We start from the raw sequence: 18,854 nt of genomic DNA, 5'->3' as shown, positions 1-18,854 counted from the left end.
CACACCTGTGCGGTCACCCCGCCTGCGTTGTGTTCCTCGACCCTCAACTTCGCATCTCCCCAGTCATGCCTGCGCGGTCGCACCACCTGCATAGTGCCTCTCGACCCTCATCGACCCTAATGGCCCCTAGGCCGACCCCGCTCAGCCTCCCGACCAAGTTGCGTATCCCGGCTAAGCTCTGCTCGGGAAGTACTAACGCGACCGATCCAACTACGGCACGCCTCTCAGACCCACCTGAACAGCACGTTGAAGCAGGGAACCATGCCTCGAACTCCTTACACGTAAAGCCGATGCATAGCTCCTTTCGGGTGGGGCATATGATAAGGGTAAAAAACTGACTTGACATAACCCCCGGATTTGACGTAATACACCCCCCCACGTCGGACGCCCAGTATGACGCGCTGCCCCAGAAATAGCATTAACGACGACACGACACGCACCCATACCCGCCGTACCCGAACGACCTCCTCGGCTGACCCATCACGGCCGGCCGAGGCAGTCAAAGGCGCCAGCTGACACCCCCCATACCATGCGGAAGCTCGGCTCTCCACGCAACGCCCACGGCGACGACAGACGCCGTCAGAGGTACGGTCATGCTATGGCAGGATGGCCCATCAGGTAACATCAACCCCCCTTATAAATACCCCCTCCGGCTCCCAGCACAAGGGGGATCTCGAACCCAATACAATACTCCTTCCCACTAACTTGATCGTCGGAGGGGTCGAGCCGAGATACCGACCCGACCTGTGTGCAGGTACCCGACCACCGTCAACCCGGTTCGTCGAGGCGGAGCTCTCAAGCAAGACCCTCTGCATCCGCCATCTCAAGCCCTACAAAGGGAGACACGACCGATCCCAGGCATTTGGGGCCCTCAACCCCAAAGTCGCGGCCAGAACGTTATTTACCGTAACACTGCCACTGGCCGCGTCGTCAACGTCTCCCGCCCTGGCCTCTCCCCCGGGCCCGACTTCATCTCCGACGCCTCCATTGCCGGGAGTCTCTCGCCTGCCCTCGGCGACCTCTTCTCCCTCCGGTTGCTCGATCTCAGCAACCTCAAGCAGCTCGCCGGCCCCGTTCCACCCGCCCTCGGCCGCCTCTCCCGCCTTGAACACCTCCTCCTCGACTCCAACCAACTCACCGGCTGCATCCCCTCCGCCTTCGCAAACCTCACCCGACTCCGGAAGCTCTCCCTCGGCAACAACCGCCTCTCCGGATCGCTTCCCCCTTCCATGTTCACCTCTCCATTTCTTTCCGTGGTCTCTCTTTCCAACAACAGGCTAACCGGCGGCATCCCGGCATCCATCGGGCGGGTACCTGCAATGGAGGCACTAGACCTCCATGGCAACCACCTCACCGGCTCCATCCCCATGGAGATCAGATTGCTGCGAAGGCTCACTGTTCTTGATCTTTCAGAGAACAAGATCTCCGGCGGCATCCCCAGCTCCATAGGCAAGCTAAAAAACCTGGTGGTTCTCTACTTGAACCAGAACCGCATCACGGGAAGCATTCCGCCTTCCATCGCCGGTATGGTCTCGCTGCAGTTCTGTAGGATGTCGGAGAACCAGCTCACCGGGAGCATCCCGGATTCGATCGGCGGCCTACCTAGCATCGAGAGACTGATACTGGAGAACAACAAGCTCACCGGTCAGCTGCCCGCCGCTATAGGACGCCTCGCCACGCTCACGGACATCTTCTTCTCCAACAACCGATTTACCGGCAGGATCCCTTCCAGCTTCGCCAACCTGGCCAATCTGCAGACGTTAGACCTGTCGCGGAACCGCCTCGGTGGTCCAATCCCCGCCGAGCTCTCCCGGCTGCGGAACCTCCAAGAGCTGGATCTCTCCTTCAACTCCCTGATGCACTTGGGCAGGCCGCCGAGCTGGCTCGGCCAGATGAACATATTCAAGCTTGTCCTGGCGGACACAGGGATCTCCGGTCCGCTGTCTGACTGGCTGTCGTCGGCGTCGTCCATCTCGATCCTCGACCTTTCCAGCAACGGACTGGTGGGGGATCTCCCGCCGTGGATCGGCAACATGACCGGGCTCTCGTTGCTCAACCTCTCCAACAACACTCTGCATTCGGGGATCCCGGAGGGGTTCAAGAACCTGACGCTGCTGATGGACCTGGACCTGCACTCCAACGAGCTATACGGCCGGCTGCGGCCAGTGCTGGCGAAGGGGACGCAAGACCCCTTGGGGCACTACCGGACGCTGGATCTGTCACGCAACCGGTTCACCGGGGGGCTTGACGAGGGCGTGGGGGAGCTGGCCGCGATGGACACAGTAGAGAGGCTAGTGGTGTCGCACAACCCAGAGCTTGGCGGCGGGATACTGGCGTCCATGGCGAGGCTGGCGGCGCTGAAGGAGGTGGGGATGGCGGGGAACGGGCTCTCCGGGAGCATACCTGAGGGCGTGCTGGACCTCGCGCGACTGACTGAGTTCGATGTATCAGATAACAGGCTCAGCGGTCGGATACCGCGCCATCGGGCTCCCTTGACGGCGGAGGGCTTCAGAGGAAACACGGGGCTCTGCAGCGCGCCTCTCCCGCCATGCAAGCTGTGGTAACGAGCCAAAGTACACAGGAAGGAGTCTCAGATTTAATTTCCCGATGTCAAGGTGACGGAGAACAAAACAAAACTTTCTTGTTTGACAATTCATGGAAACGTAAGAACGGCTTGCACTTTTTTCTTTTTCGTTTTTTGGAGTCCAATTGTCTATTAAGGTGAGGAATCTTAATATATCAAACTATATAATATAATATAAGGCTACATACTTACATAATTTATAGAGATTGATGAATATATCTATATACTTGAGCTCCTCCAATCGAACAATATCCATGTGTTGTGTCAGTCGACGTAATAAAATCTGGTTCAAACTGTTTTCAGTTAGATTTGATTAAAATAAGATAGTTTGAATCGTAATCGATTCAAATTTATTTAATCGATTCGATTAATTCGATTCAATTAATCAGTTTATAATTAAAATAATTATATATATATATATATAATAAATTAGTTCAATTCAATTGATCCGAATTGAAATCTTGGTTAGGTTCAATTTGAACAACCTCTACCATTTATGGCTTGCACAATATTTTTCTAATAATATATTTACAAATATGTGTACCAAATCTAAATCTATGATTATATAAGAGGACCTCGATAAAATGAATATTCTTTATGTTTTTATTTTCATCACAAGTAAATTTGATTAGGTTTTGCACTAATCTCCGATCTCCAACCGATGTTTAAGAGTGGCAGAAGTCATGAGATTGTTAAGAAGAACCGTTTAATAGTCAAAATCATATATCATGGTCTACATCGACTCAAAATATTTATTGATAGGGGTAAAAAATTGATTTGACATAACACCCCGGATTTGACGTAATGTACCCCCACGTCGGACACCCTGTGCGGCACACTGCCCCAGAACGTGCATTAACAACGACACGACGCGCACCCACACTCGCCATACCCAAACAACCTCCTCGGCTGACCCCTCATGGCCGGCCGAGGCAGGGGAAGGCGCTGACTGACACCCCCCATACCCTGCGGCAGCTCGGCCTTCCACGCAACGACCACGACGACAGACGCCATCAGGGGTACGACCCTGCCCCGACAGGATGGCACATCAGGTAACATCAAACCCACTTATAAATACCCTCTAGCTCCTAGCAGGTAAGGGGGACGATCTCATCCAAAAAACTCCTCTCCACCATCACTGACTTGATCGTCGGAGGGGTCGGGCCGAACCACCAACCCGACCTGTGTGCAGGTACTCGACCGCTGCCGAACCCACTTGACGCCGTGGAACTTTCCAGTCAGATCCCCTACATCAGTCACCACAGCACCCCCGGGGAAGCCGCGTCTGATCCCAGCCATTTGGAGCCCTGAACCAGCCACGTCGACACAGAGGTCACGGCTAAAAAAGGTTACTTACCGTAACAGATTGGCGCTAGAAGGAGGGGCCGTCCAAATGTCAGGCGATCCGCGAATCCGCCTCGGCGGATCCTCAACTACCGAGCTCCCCGCCTTGGGGGAGCATCCCCCGCATAATGAAACCCACGACGACAGCCCCGCGGCGGTATCGGAGCGCTACTGGCGACTGTTCAATGACCCAAGCTTATCACCCCCCGACGGCGTGCCTGCCGGCCCGTCGTCGGTATCACCCGAGGCTTTTCACGACCTCGCCCACCAAGTCCGAACCCTGACAAGCATGGTCCAGACCATCATCCCGATCGTCTCCCAACGGACCCCTTCGCACGCGACCCGGCCCTCGCCACAACGGGAGACCCCTATCCAGACTCACGTACCACTTCCTGAGCTCCCCATCTCACCTCAAAACCTCGCAGCTCGGCCCGGGAGCCGAGAAGTAGAAGACGCGGCAAGCCGACCCGAGCCCGAGGTTCCGACCGCCGACTCGACTAATGCCCTACGGGCTCAGCTACGCCTTGTCAGTCAAAGGCTTAACGAGGTACAACAGGAAGTCCGCAAGTCAAAGGGAGAGCTCGGGGCAGACGGACGCCAAGGATCTCCGTTCACCCCCGAGATACAAAACCAGGCGATCCCGCCGCACTTCCGCCTCCCCTCTCTGGATGCGTATGACGGCGCCACCGACCCGGCAGACCACGTGGCCGCTTTCCGCGCCCAGATGGCGCTATTCGGCACTTCCGACACCCTGATGTGCAGGGCATTCCCAACGACTTTGCGCGGGCCGGCCCGCACGTGGTACGGCGGCCTGACGCCTGGGACCATCGCCTCCTTCGACCAGCTCGCCAAGGATTTCGAGCTTAACTTCCTGGCGTACGCCCGACCTAAACCGTCCATGGCATTACTGCTGGGAAATCATGGGGGGCGACATCATATGCGCAGCGGAAGAACAAGAAAACAAAAATCCCCGATTCCCAAAAAGATGTTCGTCGTCGTGCGAAGATTGGTGCGCAAAAATCCGCAAAACACAAAACTACGTATAGAGATTGTGTTACCTAGGGAGATCGTATATCCCTGTTTCCTTACAGATCCTTAGGAGAGGGTGAAGGAGGTCAAGCGTCCTCCTCTCTAGCGGTGATACACACAGCAAGGTTGCGACGACGCTCCTCAAAAACTCCAGGCCTGCTCTGAGGTGGAGAGGGAGAGGAGAATAGGAAGGGCAAGCAAAGACTCTAGCCTATGAGGCTGTGAATCCCTCCTATTTATAGAGATCCCGTGTCAAACCCTAATGGGTCCTTCCCTAGTGGGTATTGGATCTGCATCCAATAAGACAAGGGCTCCGTCGGATATCTCATATCCGAACCTCTACTCATCGCAATGCCTACCATATGTGTGTGACCCTCTAGGCCTAATATCGAGCTGGCCGTGAGTCATACCTGTCAGAACTCTTTCTGACTGAGTGAATTATTATCTCTATAATAATTCACTTGACTCATCGACTACGGACGTACTAGGCCACTACGCCGTAGTCCCCAGACGATACAGGGGAATCCAATCCATTGGACCTGTCTGTCCTCAGTTACCATGTACCTATAGTCCCTCATCCATCTAATATCCCAGAGACCGTATATTGAGCATGGTGCTGTCAACCCATACGGTTTTTACTCGAGTCTCGCTCTAATCGGATTCTCCCGGAGAACTCTTTCTCTCTCAACCCGAATGACCCTAGCCAGGGATTTGTCTGAGCAAGAACACATGGGATATTCCTCTCATGATGCCGAGAGTGGATGATCCTCTGTCGACACTCAATAGCCCTCGTAAGGTCGACTACCACTCCCAATGACCAGCTGTACTAGATCTGGGAACAGCCAAACCTATAAGTCTGGTATCAAAGAGTGGAGCACTCATACAGGACATCCTTGGTGTCTCAAGTCTAAGGACCAGTTACACCACTAGGACTACGGAATCATTGTCTGACAATAAGGCATCATCAACCATCCAGCATTCCGTAAGCGGATCAATCAGTGAACTCATTCTCCAATGAGCACCTGTACTGTATCCCTAGTGTCCCTACACGAGCAGCTATGAGACCAGCTGCATCCATCATATGGATGGGTATACAGCACACCAGTCTATCCGGTTATCACGATGTCCCTCTCGAGTAACCTATGACCGGGATTATTTAGGATATGTGTTTAAAGGTGAATCGATCTCATTATCGTGATCTCATCACGATCCGATTCCCATTGCACAAATCCAAGGACATCACAATATATATGCATTTATGCAATAGTTATAAAGTGATATACGCCAAAATATAATAAGCAAAAAGATTATGTATCAAGTCACACGTGCCATCACTCACGTGATTGGCTTGCTGGGCACCTATGACTAGCAATCTCCCACTTGACCTAAAGCCAATCACCTATGTGTCTGATCCCCATCAGACCCCTGTGACGCTCAAAGACAATCTGAGACAACGGCTTTGTCAGTGGATCTGCAATGTTATCTTCGGATGGAACTTTTTCCACTACTACATCTCCTCGGGTTACGATCTCTCTTATAAGCTGGAACCTCCTCAGAACACTTCTGATGAGACCCGGGTTCCCTTATTTGAGTAATCACCCCATAGTTGTCGCAATATAAGGAGATCGGCTCCTCGCTACCCGGCACGACTCCCAAATCTGTGATGAACTTATTCAACCAGACTCCCTCCTTTGCTGCATCTGATGCAGCAATGTACTCCGCCTTTGTGGTCGAGTCAGCAGTGGTATCTTGTTTGGAACTCTTCCAGCACACTGCTCCTCCATTCAAGGTGTACACATACCCTGAATTCGACTTGCTATCATCGACATCAGACTGAAAACTTGAGTCAGTGTAGCCTTCAACCTTAAGGCTATTACCTCCATATACTAGTAAAAGATCCTTAGTCCTTCTCAAGTACTTAAGGATACACTTTACTGCTTTCCAGTGCTCCAAGCCTGGATCCGCCTGATACCTGCTCGTGACACTCAGAGCATGCGCTATATCAGGCCTAGTACATAGCATGGCATACATGATAGACCCTATTGCTGAGGCATAAGGTATCATATCCATGTTCGCCCTTTCTTCTGGAGTCTTTGGGGACATACTCGTAGAAAGCGATATCCCATGTCTCATCGGTATGAGACCTCTCTTGGAATTTTCCATGCCAAACCTTTTGACAATAGTTTCTATGTACCTGGACTGGGACAAGCCAAGCATCCTCTTGGATCTATCTCTATAGATTCTAATCCCCAAGATATAAGATGCTTCTCCTAAGTCCTTCATGGAGAAGTGTCTAGATAACCAAGCCTTTACTGAGGATAGCATTCCTATGTCATTCCCAATGATGAGGATGTCATCCACATATAACACCAAAAAGGTAATAGCGCTCCCACTTACCTTTCTGTATACACAAGGCTCATCTTCGTTCTTAACGAAGTCATAAGATCTGATTGCCTCATCAAATCTTATGTTCCAACTTCGGGAAGCTTGCTTTAGTCCATAAATGGATCTAAGCAACCTACACACCTTATCTGGGCAGTTCTTGGACACGAATCCCTCAGGTTGCATCATATACACCTCCTCCTCAAGGTTCCTGTTATGGTGAGTAACTTTTTTAGCCGTGGCCTCGGGGCCGACACGGCTTGGTCCAAATCAGGCTGTCGGGGGATCTCTCGATGATGTGGCCTGCGGGGATCGGGAACCCTCGGGGGAGACGCCGTTGGGTTGCTCCGGAGCTCGGTGGGGCCGTCGTCTTGGTACCTGCACGAAGGTCGGGTCAGAGACTCGACCCGACCTCTCCGACGATCGAGTTAGCAACGATGTGGAGAGGATTTTGGAGGAAGAGAAGGTAGGAGTGTTATCTGGTGTGTTGGGTCTGTTTTCCCTCCCCCTTCCTTGTTTGGAACTGGGGGGTATTTATAGGTGGGCCTGGGTGTTACCTGACCTGCCCGTTTGTAGTGGTAGGTGAATACCTCACGTTGCGTCTGACACGCCCATTGGGGCTGCGTGGGAGGCCGAGTTGCTGCAGGGTATGGCGCATCTCGGTTGGCGTGCTTCTTACCCTTGGCCGAGCCCAGAAGGCGCAGAGCCGGGCTCGCTGGGCGAGGGTAGGTGGCGTTATTGTGACGGACGGGGTCCAGTCCATGCGTAAATGCGCCTGGGTCGGCGTTCCGGGGTTTCGTTGACCGGGGCGTGAAGCGTTGATTCAGGGGGGCTGGCGTCATTCACATCCTGTCGCCATTATTGCCCTCATCATATTCCCCCCCGGAAAGAAGCTATGCGTCGGTAGTCGTAGCGAGAGTCCGAGGCATGGCTTTTGTTTTAGAGTTGGTCGGCTGCGGAGTCACAGACCCTGAGGGTGCGGAAGGGGGCTGGCCTCCCGAGCGGTGGAAGGCCGAGGAACCGGGAAGGGGCCGAGTGTGTCTCGGGAGGTGGAAAGCCGAAGGGCCGAGGAGCGGCCGAGCGGGTAGTGGGTGGCGTAAAGCGGTAGGGCCGAGGAGCGGCCGAGCGGGTCGTGGGTGGCGTAAAGCGGTAGGGCCGAGGAGCGGCCGAGCGGGTCGTGGGTGGCGTAAAGCGGTAGGGCCGAGGAGCGCTTCGGCCGAGGAGCGGCCGAGGGGCACATCGGCCGAGGAGCGGCCGAGCATGTCTTGGGTGGCGTAAAGCCGAAAGGCCGAGGAGCGGCCGAAGCATGTCTTGGGTGGCGTAAAGCCGAAAGGCCGAGGGGCGGCCGAGCATGTCTTGGGTGGCGTAAAGCCGAAAGGCCGAGGGGCGGCCGTGCATGTCTTGGGTGGCGTAAAGCCGAAAGGCCGAGGGGCGGCCGAGCATGTCTTGGGTGGCGTAAAGCCGAAAGGCCGAGGGGCGGCCGAGCATTTCTTGGGTGGCGTAAAGCCGAAAGGCCGAGGGGCGACCGTGCATGTCTTGGGTGGCGTAAAGCCGAAAGGCCGAGGGGCGGCCGAGCATGTCTTGGGTGGCGTAAAGCTGAAAGGCCGAGGGGCGGCCGAGCATGTCTTGGGTGGCGTAAAGCCGAAAGGCCGAGGGGCGGCCGTGCATGTCTTGGGTGGCGTAAAGCCGAAAGGCCGAGGGGTGGCCGAGCATGTCTTGGGTGGCGTAAAGCCGAAAGGCCGAGGGGCGGCCGAGCATGTCTTGGGTGGCGTAAAGCCGAAGGGCCGAGGAGCGGCCGTGGGGGCTCTTAAAAGCTGCCGTGTTTAATTGTTGCCTCATGGACGGGGGTTACTTTCACTGCACGTTTCCGGGCGTTGAGGTCGAGGCGGTCCCTGGGCGGCACCTCGTCCTCCGGGTTCGCCACGTCAGGCCGTTCCTTTAATTCGGGGGCGCCTTTGGGTGCTCTTCGATGTGACGTAACGGCCGCGCCCTTGCGCGAGTGCGCTGCCGCCCATTCTCGGGAAGCGATGAGGCATTGACTCTGGCGGGGTGTCTTTTTAATTGTTTGGGCGCCTGTCCCTTCCTCCAACCCCTTGCTGCTGCGCTTCCTCCTTCGAGCCCCGCCATTGTGTCCCCAAGCTTCTTCCCGGCTCTTCGCGCGGTTTCTGTCTTCTTCTCGAGGTCAGTCGAGATGTCATCCTTTCCTTCTTCACTTTCCTCCCCGTCTTCCTCTCCCACTTCTTCTCCCGTGCTTGGGGCTGGAGGGGGCGGTCCTCCTTCGACCCTCGACGAGTCCCCCGACGAGGAGGCGGCGCGGTCGCTCGAGGCTTTGATGTGGCCGCACGATATTGACTCAATTGTGAGTGAACCTTCGCTGGAAGGACTCCGCGAACGTTATTGCATCCCGGGAGATCATGTCCTCGGTGTGCCTGAGCCAGGGCAGCGGGCGTATGACCCGATCCCAAAGGGATTCGCTTTGTCCCTTGATGCTTTGGAGGCGGGCTTGCGTTTCCCCCTTCATCCCTTCATTGTATCTTGTTTGTCCTTCTGGCGGGTTTCTCCATCTCAGGTAACGCCGAACTCCTGGCGTTACCTAGTGGTATTCCTGGGGGAGTGCCATTATGCCCATATCACCCCCACCCTCAGCCTCTTTCTTTCCTGTTACCGCTTTTGCAAAGGCTCGGGGGGTTACTTCTTAACGGCTCGGACTGGGTTTCGCGTTGGGGGTGCCCCTTCCAATAACAAGGGATGGAAGGGGAGGTTCTTTTACGTCAGCCGTACACAGGACTGGGGCTTCGGGGTTCGGTGGTCTGCGAGGGTGATTAGCAACCCCCCTCCTTGTTTGGGCGAAGTGGATCGCCAAGCTCGGGAGAGGCTCAGAGGGATTCTCCCTAAGTCGCAGGCCATCCGGACCATGACCGAGCAGTGGTTGGTCGCGGCGGGCCTTAGCCCGGTGCCTCAGGGTATGTGAGTGACAGTTGTGTCGGGTCTTTGTGTGGCTGGTTTCGGACACTAATGCTTTCCATTTCCTGTAGAGATGGTGAACCTTTGGTCGCTCCTGGAGAATCCGGCGTCGCAGCCTCCTTCCCCGACTCCAGAGACCGCCTTGCGGCCTCCTCCCCCCGCTTCGGCAACCGAATCACAACCTCCACAGCCGGCTTTGGCAGCCGAGTCGTCGCCCCCTCCCACGGCGCTGGTGACCGAACCTCAACCTGGTACGGAGGGTGCCCCCTTGGAGGTTGGGGACGGGCGGCCTTCAAAGAAGGCGAAGGTATGCACGTCTAAGGGGCCGGGAGCGAGCTCTCGTCCGGGTGGGGTCGGGCCTGATCGGCGTGTGGCGGGGAAGGGGCCCCACCCCGTCTCCGTGCATGGCTTGTGCCGGCTCCCGGCTGGGGATGGGGAGCCGTTCCAGGCGCGGCTGGTCGGCGAGATCCCGCGTGGCGAGCCCCGCGAGCCCCTGGTTGCCCGCTGGGAGGGTCTTTTCCGGGGGGATAGGGTGTGGGCCGGAGGGGATCCCTCTGCGGCCTTCCTCCGAGGGGCGCTCCATCCTGACCTGGCTCGGGATTTGTACACCCTGCCCTCGAAAACGCTTCTCAGCAAGTCTGCTCAGTCGCTGGTCTGGGTAAGTATATCTTTCTCTTGGGGTTTGGCTGCTTGGTACCGACTTCCTTGACACTTCTCTTTCTGCAGGGTCTTCATTATGCGACGGCCCTGATGGACAGGGTGCGGGATGCCGGCCGAACCGTCGGGGGCCTCGTTAGTCGTAACGCTGAGCTCAGCCAGCAGATGGCGGAGATTCAGGCCAAAAACGGGCCGGAGGTCGTGGCGGCTGCCGAGGAGCGTGCCTCGGGCTTTGAGGCGGAAGTGGTCCGTCTTCAGTCGGAGCTGGAGGCCTCCAAAGAGACCAACGACGCCATGAAGGTGGCCAACGGGGAGCTCCAAAAACTGATGCGGATAGAACGGACCGAGCTCCGTCTGGTGAAGGCCGAGGCGAGTGCCCTTAGCAAGAAGCTGGAGAGCGCAAATGCCGAGGTGAAAAAGGCATCGGAGGCGTTGGCGGAGGAGACCCTGCTTCGACCCCTGAAGGACACGGCGCTCATCAAGGCATACAAGAAGTCGGAAGGGTTTGAACTCGGGCTGACGCGGACGGGGCGGGTATCTTTCGAGTATGGGTATCGGATTGCTACGTCGCGCTTCCGTGCTCGCCATCCTGGTCTTGACGTGGACGAGGACCCTTTTAACTCCCACCCCGAAGACCGAGTTGTGGACATGCCCGAGGAGGTTCCCTTCGACGACCGCTTGGAGGTCCCCCGGCAGTGAGGACGGGTTTCAGCCCTGCGGATTTATGTGCACCGAGCTTTTGTGTCTCCTCTGGGTGCCGAGTCTTGTATCTCTCCATTTATGAAATAAAGGATGCTTTCTACCATTCGTGTGTTGTTCGGCCAAAGAGGCCTTTTGTTTGGCGGCGTGATCTTCCCTTGCTCTAAACAAAAAATTTCTTAAGGTTCCGGACGTTCCATGTTCTTGGCAAGCGGGACCCGTCCATTGTCGCGAGCCTGTATGTGCCTGGTCGGACTACCTCGATGACCCGATAGGGTCCTTCCCAGTTGGGGGCCAGCTTCCCCCCGGCCCTGGTCGGGTTGCTGACTTCGGCCCTTCGTAGAACTAAGTCGTTCATTTTAATAGGCCGAGGTCGCACCCTGCGGTTGTACACCTGGGCAACGGCTCTCTTGTAAGAAAGATCCCTCAGGTGTGCGCCGGCGCGCCGCTCTTCGATCAGGTCCAAGCCGGCACGCAGCCCCTGGTCCGATGTGGTCTCGTGGTACTCTTCTACTCGAGGGGTAGGAAATACGACCTCTGGGGGTAGTACGGCCTCGGTTCCATACGAGAGGCTGTAGGGTGATTCCCTGGTGGCTATTTTGGGGGTAGTCCGTAAGGACCACAAGATGCTGGGTAACTCCTCGACCCAGGCCGTTCGGGAAGCCGATACCCTTCTTTTGAGCCCGTCCAGGATAGATCGGTTTGTTACCTCGGCTAGTCCATTCGTCTGGGGGTAGGCAACCGAGCTGTGTTTTAACCGGATTCCATAGTTAGCGCAGAATTCTTGAATCCTTTTGCTGGCGAATTGGGTCCCGTTGTCCGTGACGATGGTTCTGGGGAGGCCGAACCGGGTCACGATGTTTTTCCATATGAACTTCTTGATCTGCTGCTCGGTGATCGCCGCCAGCGGTTCAGCTTCCGGCCATCGGGTGAAGTAGTCTATTGCGACCACAATGTATCTTCTCTGCCCTGAGGCTGGGGGGAAGGGGCCGAGGAGATCCAGCCCCCATTGCGCGAACGGCCACGCGCAAGTGATGGGGGAGAGCGGCACCGCCGGCAGTTGGGGGGTCCGGGCGTGCCTTTGGCACGGGCCGCACTTCCGTACGTAGGCCTTCGCGTCCTGAACCATGGTGGGCCAGTAATAGCCTTGGCGGAGAATTTTGCAGGCCAGGGTTCGGCCGGCGATGTGCTCTCCGCAAATCCCCTCGTGGACCTCGGCCAAGACTGTCGCCGCCTCCTCTGGCTCGAGGCACCGCAGCAGAGGATGGGAGAAAGACCGTTTGTACAGCCGCCCGTTCGCTTCGGTGTACCATGCCTGTTTTCGGCGAATACGCCGAGCTGCGGCTTCGTCGGTGGGGAGGGTCCCGTCGCGTTTGTAGCGCAGCATATCCCCTACCCAGGTGGCTCGGGTGTCGGCCGCCGACACATACGCGACCGGGATAGAGGGGGAGGAGAGCTCCTCGATCCCGTGGGTGGTGCCCGGGGGTCGCTTCGAGGCTAGCTTGGCCAGCTCATCGGCTCGGTCGTTCTGATGTCTTGGCACCCTGGATATCGTGAAGTGTGCGAAACAGGAGGCTAAGTTTTTTACCTCCGTTACGTATTTTGCCATAGTGGGTTCTCTGGCCACGTATCCGCCGTTAAGTTGCTCGGTCACCAACTGCGAATCGGTGAGGACTTTGATGGCGTCGACCTGCATCTCGCGGGATAGTCTGAGCCCCGCCAGGAGCGCCTCGTACTCAGCTTCATTGTTCATGGCATGAAACCCGAAGCGGAGGGAACGTTCGAACGTCTGCCCATCGGGGGCCGACAGCACCAGTCCTGCGCCGGCCCCCGTTGAAGCGGACGAGCCGTCCACCTGTAGGACCCACGTTCCGCCTAGTTCACTGGGGGGCCGCCCTTCGGCATGGGCGAGCTCAGAGATGAAGTCGGCCAGGGCTTGTGCTTTGATGGCGGTCCTGGGTGTGTAGCGGATGTCGAACTCTCCGAGCTCGATCGACCTCTTGAGGAGTCGACCTGCGACATCGAATTTTGATAGTACTTGACTAAGAGGTTGGTCGGTGATTACCTTGATCGGATGAGCTTGAAAGTAGGGGCGTAACTTTCGGGCTGCCAGCATGAGCGCGAGGGCGAGCTTCTCTATTGGGGGATATCGCTCCTCGGGCCCGCTCAGGACATGACTGGTGTAGTATATGGGGAGCTGTTCGCCGGCTTCCTTGATGAGGACCGAGCTGACTGCGTGCTGTGAGGCAGCCAGGTAAACGCCGAGCTCCTCTCCAGTAGTGACTGAAGCGAGGCGGGGAAGGTTGGCCAAATGTTGCTGGACCTGTCGGAAAGCTTCCTCACACTGGGGCGTCCATTGGAAATTCTTTGGGTCTCTTATTGCACGGAAGAAGGCGAGGCAGCGATCGCCCGACCGGGGCAGGAATCGGGATAGGGCGGCCAGACGTCCATTCAGTCGCTGTAGGTCTTTGACCGTCCGAGGGGCCTGCATGTCGAGGATCGCCCGGACCTTTTCCGGGTTGACGTCGATCCCTCTTTCGTGTATGATGAATCCGAGGAACTTTCCTGAACTGACGCCGAAGGCGCACTTTGCGGGGTTGAGCCGAAGGTCGCAGTTTCGGAGTGTGGCGAATGTTTCTGATAGGTCCGTCAGGTGATCTCCCGATACCCGGCTTTTTACGATCATGTCGTCCACATAGACCTCTAGGTTTCGCCCTATCTGTTGGGCGAATATCTTGTTGATGGTCCTCTGATAGGTTGCGCCAGCGTTCTTCAGCCCGAACGGCATTACTTTGTAACAGTATGCCCCAAGGCTGGTGATGAAGGCTGTGTGTCTCTGATCTTCAGGCGCCATTCGGATCTGATTATATCCGGAGAAGGCGTCCATGAATGAGAGTCGGGCGTGCCCTGCGGTTGCATCCACGAGCTAATCAATCCTTGGAAGGGGGTAGCAGTCTTTGGGGCACGCCCGATTAAGACTGGTGTAGTCAACACACATTCGCCAGCTCCCATTATGCTTTTTTACCAGAACTACATTGGACAGCCACTGTGGGTACTTGACCTCTTCTATAAAGCCGGCTGCTAAGAGCCGTTCTATCTCTTCGCGGACAGCTTCCTGCCTGTCCGGGGCCTGGGGTCGCGGCTTTTGTTTTAACGGCCGGGCATCAGGCGATATGTTGAGGTGATGTTGGGTTGCCTTCGGGTCCACGCCTGCTGCGTCGGATGGCGACCAAGCGAAGACGTCAGCGTTCTCTTGCAAGAGGCCGACAAGTTTTTCCCGCTCGTCCGGGGGTAGGTCAGACCCGACTTTAATGGTTCGGTCCGGGCGTCCCTTTTTCAGCGACACGTCGTAGGTTGGGGCCGACGGCTCGGGATGTGGATTTGGCCGTTTCATTTCTCTGGGGTCGTCCGGGAGTGCTTCGATTTTCGCCCTCTTGTGTAGGGAGACCGCCGTCAGGTAACATCGCCTGGATTCCCGAGGGCTTCCCCAAACCTCCCCAGTTCCCGCGTGAGTCGGGAATTTTACTGTCTGATGGTAAGTGGAAACCAGGGCCCTGCTTTTGTTGAGGGAGGGTCGGCCGAGGATGGCATTGTACGCCGTAGGCAGATCTACTATCAGAAAAGTCGACATCACTGTTTTAGTCTTGGGCGGTGTCCCCAACGTCAGAGGTAGTGTGACAGATCCCAATGGCGAAACCGAGTTGCCAGTGAACCCGGTGAGGTCGGAGCGGACAGGTTTCAAGGCTTGCTTCGTAAGCCCCATCTTCTGGAAGGCGTCGTGGAATAGTATATCCGCGGAGCTTCCTGTGTCAATCATAATCCTTCTTACCTGGGCATTGGCGATTCTGGCAGTTATTACCAGCGCGTCATCGTGCTCCAGTCGTTCGGCGTCTTCGGGGGGAAATGCGACCAGCGGGTCAGGGGTTCCATGGGGGCCTTCGTCTCTGGCCGAGCGGGCGTAGGCCTTCCTTCCAGACATGCTATCCCCCCCGGATGCTGGGCCGCCAGTGATGACGCTGATTAGACGCTCGGACGGGCCGTCCGGGCAAGGCGGGGCGAGGTTGCCTGTCTGAACGTGCGGGTCGAGGCGTCCCTCCCGGCGGAGTTCGTAGATTTGGCGCGAGAGCTCGCGGCATTCCTCAGTGTCATGTCCGTTTTGCCGGTGAAAGCGGCAGTATTTGGACCGGTCGGCCAGCTCTCGCGGGTTGTTCATCGGGTAAGGTGTTTTGAGCAGTCCCCTTTCCCTGATCTGGAGAAAGATTTCTGTCCGGGATGCACCCGTTGGGAGCGGGAGGGGTCTTAGCAGGGGAGGATCGGGTTGGTGGAGCTTCCGTCTGGGAGGGAGCTGTCCCTGAGCCGGTTCTGGTCTTTCCCTCTTGTGTTCCTGCCGTTTCCCCCCCGTCCAGGCTTCGACTTCCACGAACTGGTTCGCGCGCTGGAGCATTTCGGGGACCGAAGTAGGAGGTCGCTCCACGAGAGACCAGAAGAGTCGGGAGGGACGCAGGCCTGTCACGAATGCCTGCATTGACAGTGAAGGGTGAGCGTCCAGGAGTTCCCGGATCCTTGTAGCAAAGCGATTTACGTAAAGGGAGAGGGGCTCATCCTCCTTCTGGCTAAGCCCGAGGAGGAACGCCATGGAAGGCTTCGGGCGTGCGCAAGCTATGAAGTGGAGCTCGAAGTCCTTGGCAAGCTGGTCGAATGAGGAGATCGTCGTAGTCTTCAAGCCTCCATACCACGCGAGGGCCGGCCCTCTCAATGTGGTGGGGAATGCCCTGCTCATCAAGGCATCTGAGGTCCCGTACAACGACATCTGCGCGCGGAAGGCCGCCGTATGGTCGGCCGGGTCGGCAGAGCCGTCATAAGTGTCCAGGGGGGGGAGTCGGAAGCCTGGGGGAATGGCGTGTTCCAATATCCAGGGGGGGGAGGCGGAAGGCCCTCGAAATGCAGGTGGCCGTGATACGCGTCCTCATCGACTCACAACTTGTGGCCGAGCAGCTCAATGGCGGATACAAAGCTCGGGACGCGACCATGGCGAAATACCTGGCACGGGTAAGGGACCTGACCCCCAAAGTTTCGCTACTTTACCTTATCCAATGTTCCGAGGAAGAAAAACGAACGAGCCGACGTCCTAGCTAAGCTGGCGTCAAAACCGACCTCCAAGGCACGGCCAGAGGTTGAGGAGCTCCCTGCTCGCGCCATTGAAGTGGCGACTACGGCCTCAGGCAACGCCCCGATCACGTAGGTGCAGGAGCTACTACGCTTCAAGCGGGACGGAACCCTTCCCCTCAACGAAGCCGCGGCTCGGCGCCTGCGTCGCACACACGTATGGTACACCGAGGAGAGCGGCCGACTTTACAAACGGTCCTTCACCTATCCCCTCCTGCGATGCTTGGAGCCTGACGAAGCCCAGGCGGTCCTAGCCGAAACCCACGAAGGGGTTTGCGGCGAGCACATCGGCGGGCGAACCTTGGCGCACAAAATACTTCGCCAAGGCTACTACTAGCCGACCATGTGCCGGGACGCGAAAGCTTACGTACAGCGGTGCAGCTCGTGCCAACAGCACGCCCGCACTCCCCGACAACTCGCGGTCCCGCTCAGCCCCATCGACTGCGCATGGCCATTTGTGCAGTGGGGTTTGGACCTCCTCGGACCTTTCCCACCGGCTTTTGGACAGCGGAAGTACATAATTATAGGAGTGGACTACTTCACAAAGTGGGTCGAGGCCGAGCCGCTGGCGACGATCACGGAACATCAAATGGAGAAGTTCGTGTGGAAGAACCTGGTAACTCGGTTCGGGTTGCCCAAGGCCATTATCACGGACAACGGACCTCAGTTCGCCGGTAGAAGGTTCCAGGAATTCTGCGCCAATCATGGCATTCAACTGAGGTTCAGCTCCGTGGCTCACCCCCAGACGAATGGGCTGGCAGAGGTAACCAACCGATCCATCTTGGACGGACTCAAAAGAAGAGTGTCCGCAGCCCGGTCGGCCTGGATAGACGAGCTCCCCAGCGTACTATGGTCACTGCGCACCACTCCTAAGGCCGCGACCGGAGAATCCCCGTACAGTTTGACGTTCGGGACCGAAGCCGTCTTGCCACCCGAGATGGCTGTCGCCACCCTTCGGACAAAGAGATATGATGAGGAAGTCTTGAACGAAGGACTTCGTGCCAGCCTCGACGTGCTCGAGGAGCGACGCGCTGATGCGCACCTGAAAGCCCTCTCTTACCAGAGAGCCGTTGCGAGGGTCTACAATAAAAAGGTACGACCCCGACCGATCAAGTTAGGCGATCTAGTCCTACGAAGGGTCGAGGTTAGCGACCCGACCCGAGCAAGGGGAAAGCTGGCCCCCAAGTGGGAGGGACCTTATCGGGTCATCAAGGTAGTCCGACCGGGTGCTTACCACCTCACGTCGATGGACGGTTCTCCTTTGCCGAGAACCTGGAACGTCGGAAACCTTAAGAAGTTTTTCGTCTGAAACGAAGAAACCTTTTCCGTTTAAAGAAGAAGAACTCTCTCCCGAAGGAAGAAGCTTTTGCCTAGGAAAAGAAGAAGGGAACAATAAAGCGGATGGAGAAAAGTCTTTCCTTTTATTGAAGACAGCAAACCAAAATACAGGACCCGACTTACAAAACCCGACCAACAAAAACAAATTCAAAAACCCTTTATTTTTGGGGGACCTCTAGGCGATCGTCGAAGGGGACTTCCTCGGGCATATCCACCCCCGGGTCCTCGGGGTGAGGGGTAAAAGGGTCCTCCTCCACCTCGAGACCCGGGTGACGAGCACAGAAACGGGACGTAGCGATACGGTATCCATATTCAAAGGATACCCGCCCCGTCCGCGTCAGCCCGAGCTCAAACCCCTCCAACCTCTTGTAGGCCTCGAGGAGCTCCTTGTCCCTCGCGGGTCGGAGACGGGCCTCCTCCGCCAGCGCCTCCGAGGCCGTCTTCGCCTCAACCTTCGCTTCCTCCAGCTTTTTGCTGAGGGCGCTCGCCTCCGTCTTCACCAGGCGGAGCTCAGTCCGCTCCACCCTTATTGTCTTCTGGAGTCCCTCATTCGCCTTCTTAGAGGCCTCGAGCCCCGACCGGAGGCACGCCGCCTCCGCCTCCAGGTCCAACGCACGCTGCTCGGCAGCCGCCACGGCCTCCGGACCAGCTCCGGCTCGAACCTCTTCAACCTGGCAGGACGAGTTCAGCG

The 18,854-nt window shown here is 56.9% G+C and overlaps 3 protein-coding genes across 3 annotated transcripts; 1 reads left to right on the top strand and 2 right to left on the bottom strand.

The window, feature by feature from the left end:
* The first annotated feature begins 529 nt into the window (after nt 1-529).
* Nucleotides 530-2,564, top strand: LOC135666184 (probable leucine-rich repeat receptor-like protein kinase At1g35710). Its single transcript, XM_065177755.1, has 2 exons — nt 530-618; nt 755-2,564. The coding sequence occupies exons 1-2, from the start codon at nt 530-532 to the stop codon at nt 2,562-2,564; spliced, it is 1,899 nt and encodes a 632-aa protein (XP_065033827.1).
* A 9,258-nt stretch (nt 2,565-11,822) lies between these two features.
* On the bottom strand, nt 11,823-14,546 carry LOC135666183 (uncharacterized). The gene has a single exon (XM_065177754.1). The coding sequence runs from the start codon at nt 14,544-14,546 to the stop codon at nt 11,823-11,825; it is 2,724 nt and encodes a 907-aa protein (XP_065033826.1).
* Nucleotides 14,547-14,585: 39 nt separating this feature from the next.
* Nucleotides 14,586-16,469, bottom strand: LOC135666182 (uncharacterized). The gene has a single exon (XM_065177753.1). The coding sequence runs from the start codon at nt 16,467-16,469 to the stop codon at nt 14,586-14,588; it is 1,884 nt and encodes a 627-aa protein (XP_065033825.1).
* Between the last annotated feature and the right edge of the window lie 2,385 nt (nt 16,470-18,854).

This window comes from Musa acuminata, unplaced genomic scaffold, assembly GCF_036884655.1.
Source record: "Musa acuminata AAA Group cultivar baxijiao unplaced genomic scaffold, Cavendish_Baxijiao_AAA HiC_scaffold_1077, whole genome shotgun sequence".
NCBI classification, from domain to species: domain Eukaryota; kingdom Viridiplantae; phylum Streptophyta; class Magnoliopsida; order Zingiberales; family Musaceae; genus Musa; species Musa acuminata.
Note: the sequence above shows the minus strand (reverse complement) of the source record. Positions and strands in the feature narration are given on the sequence as shown.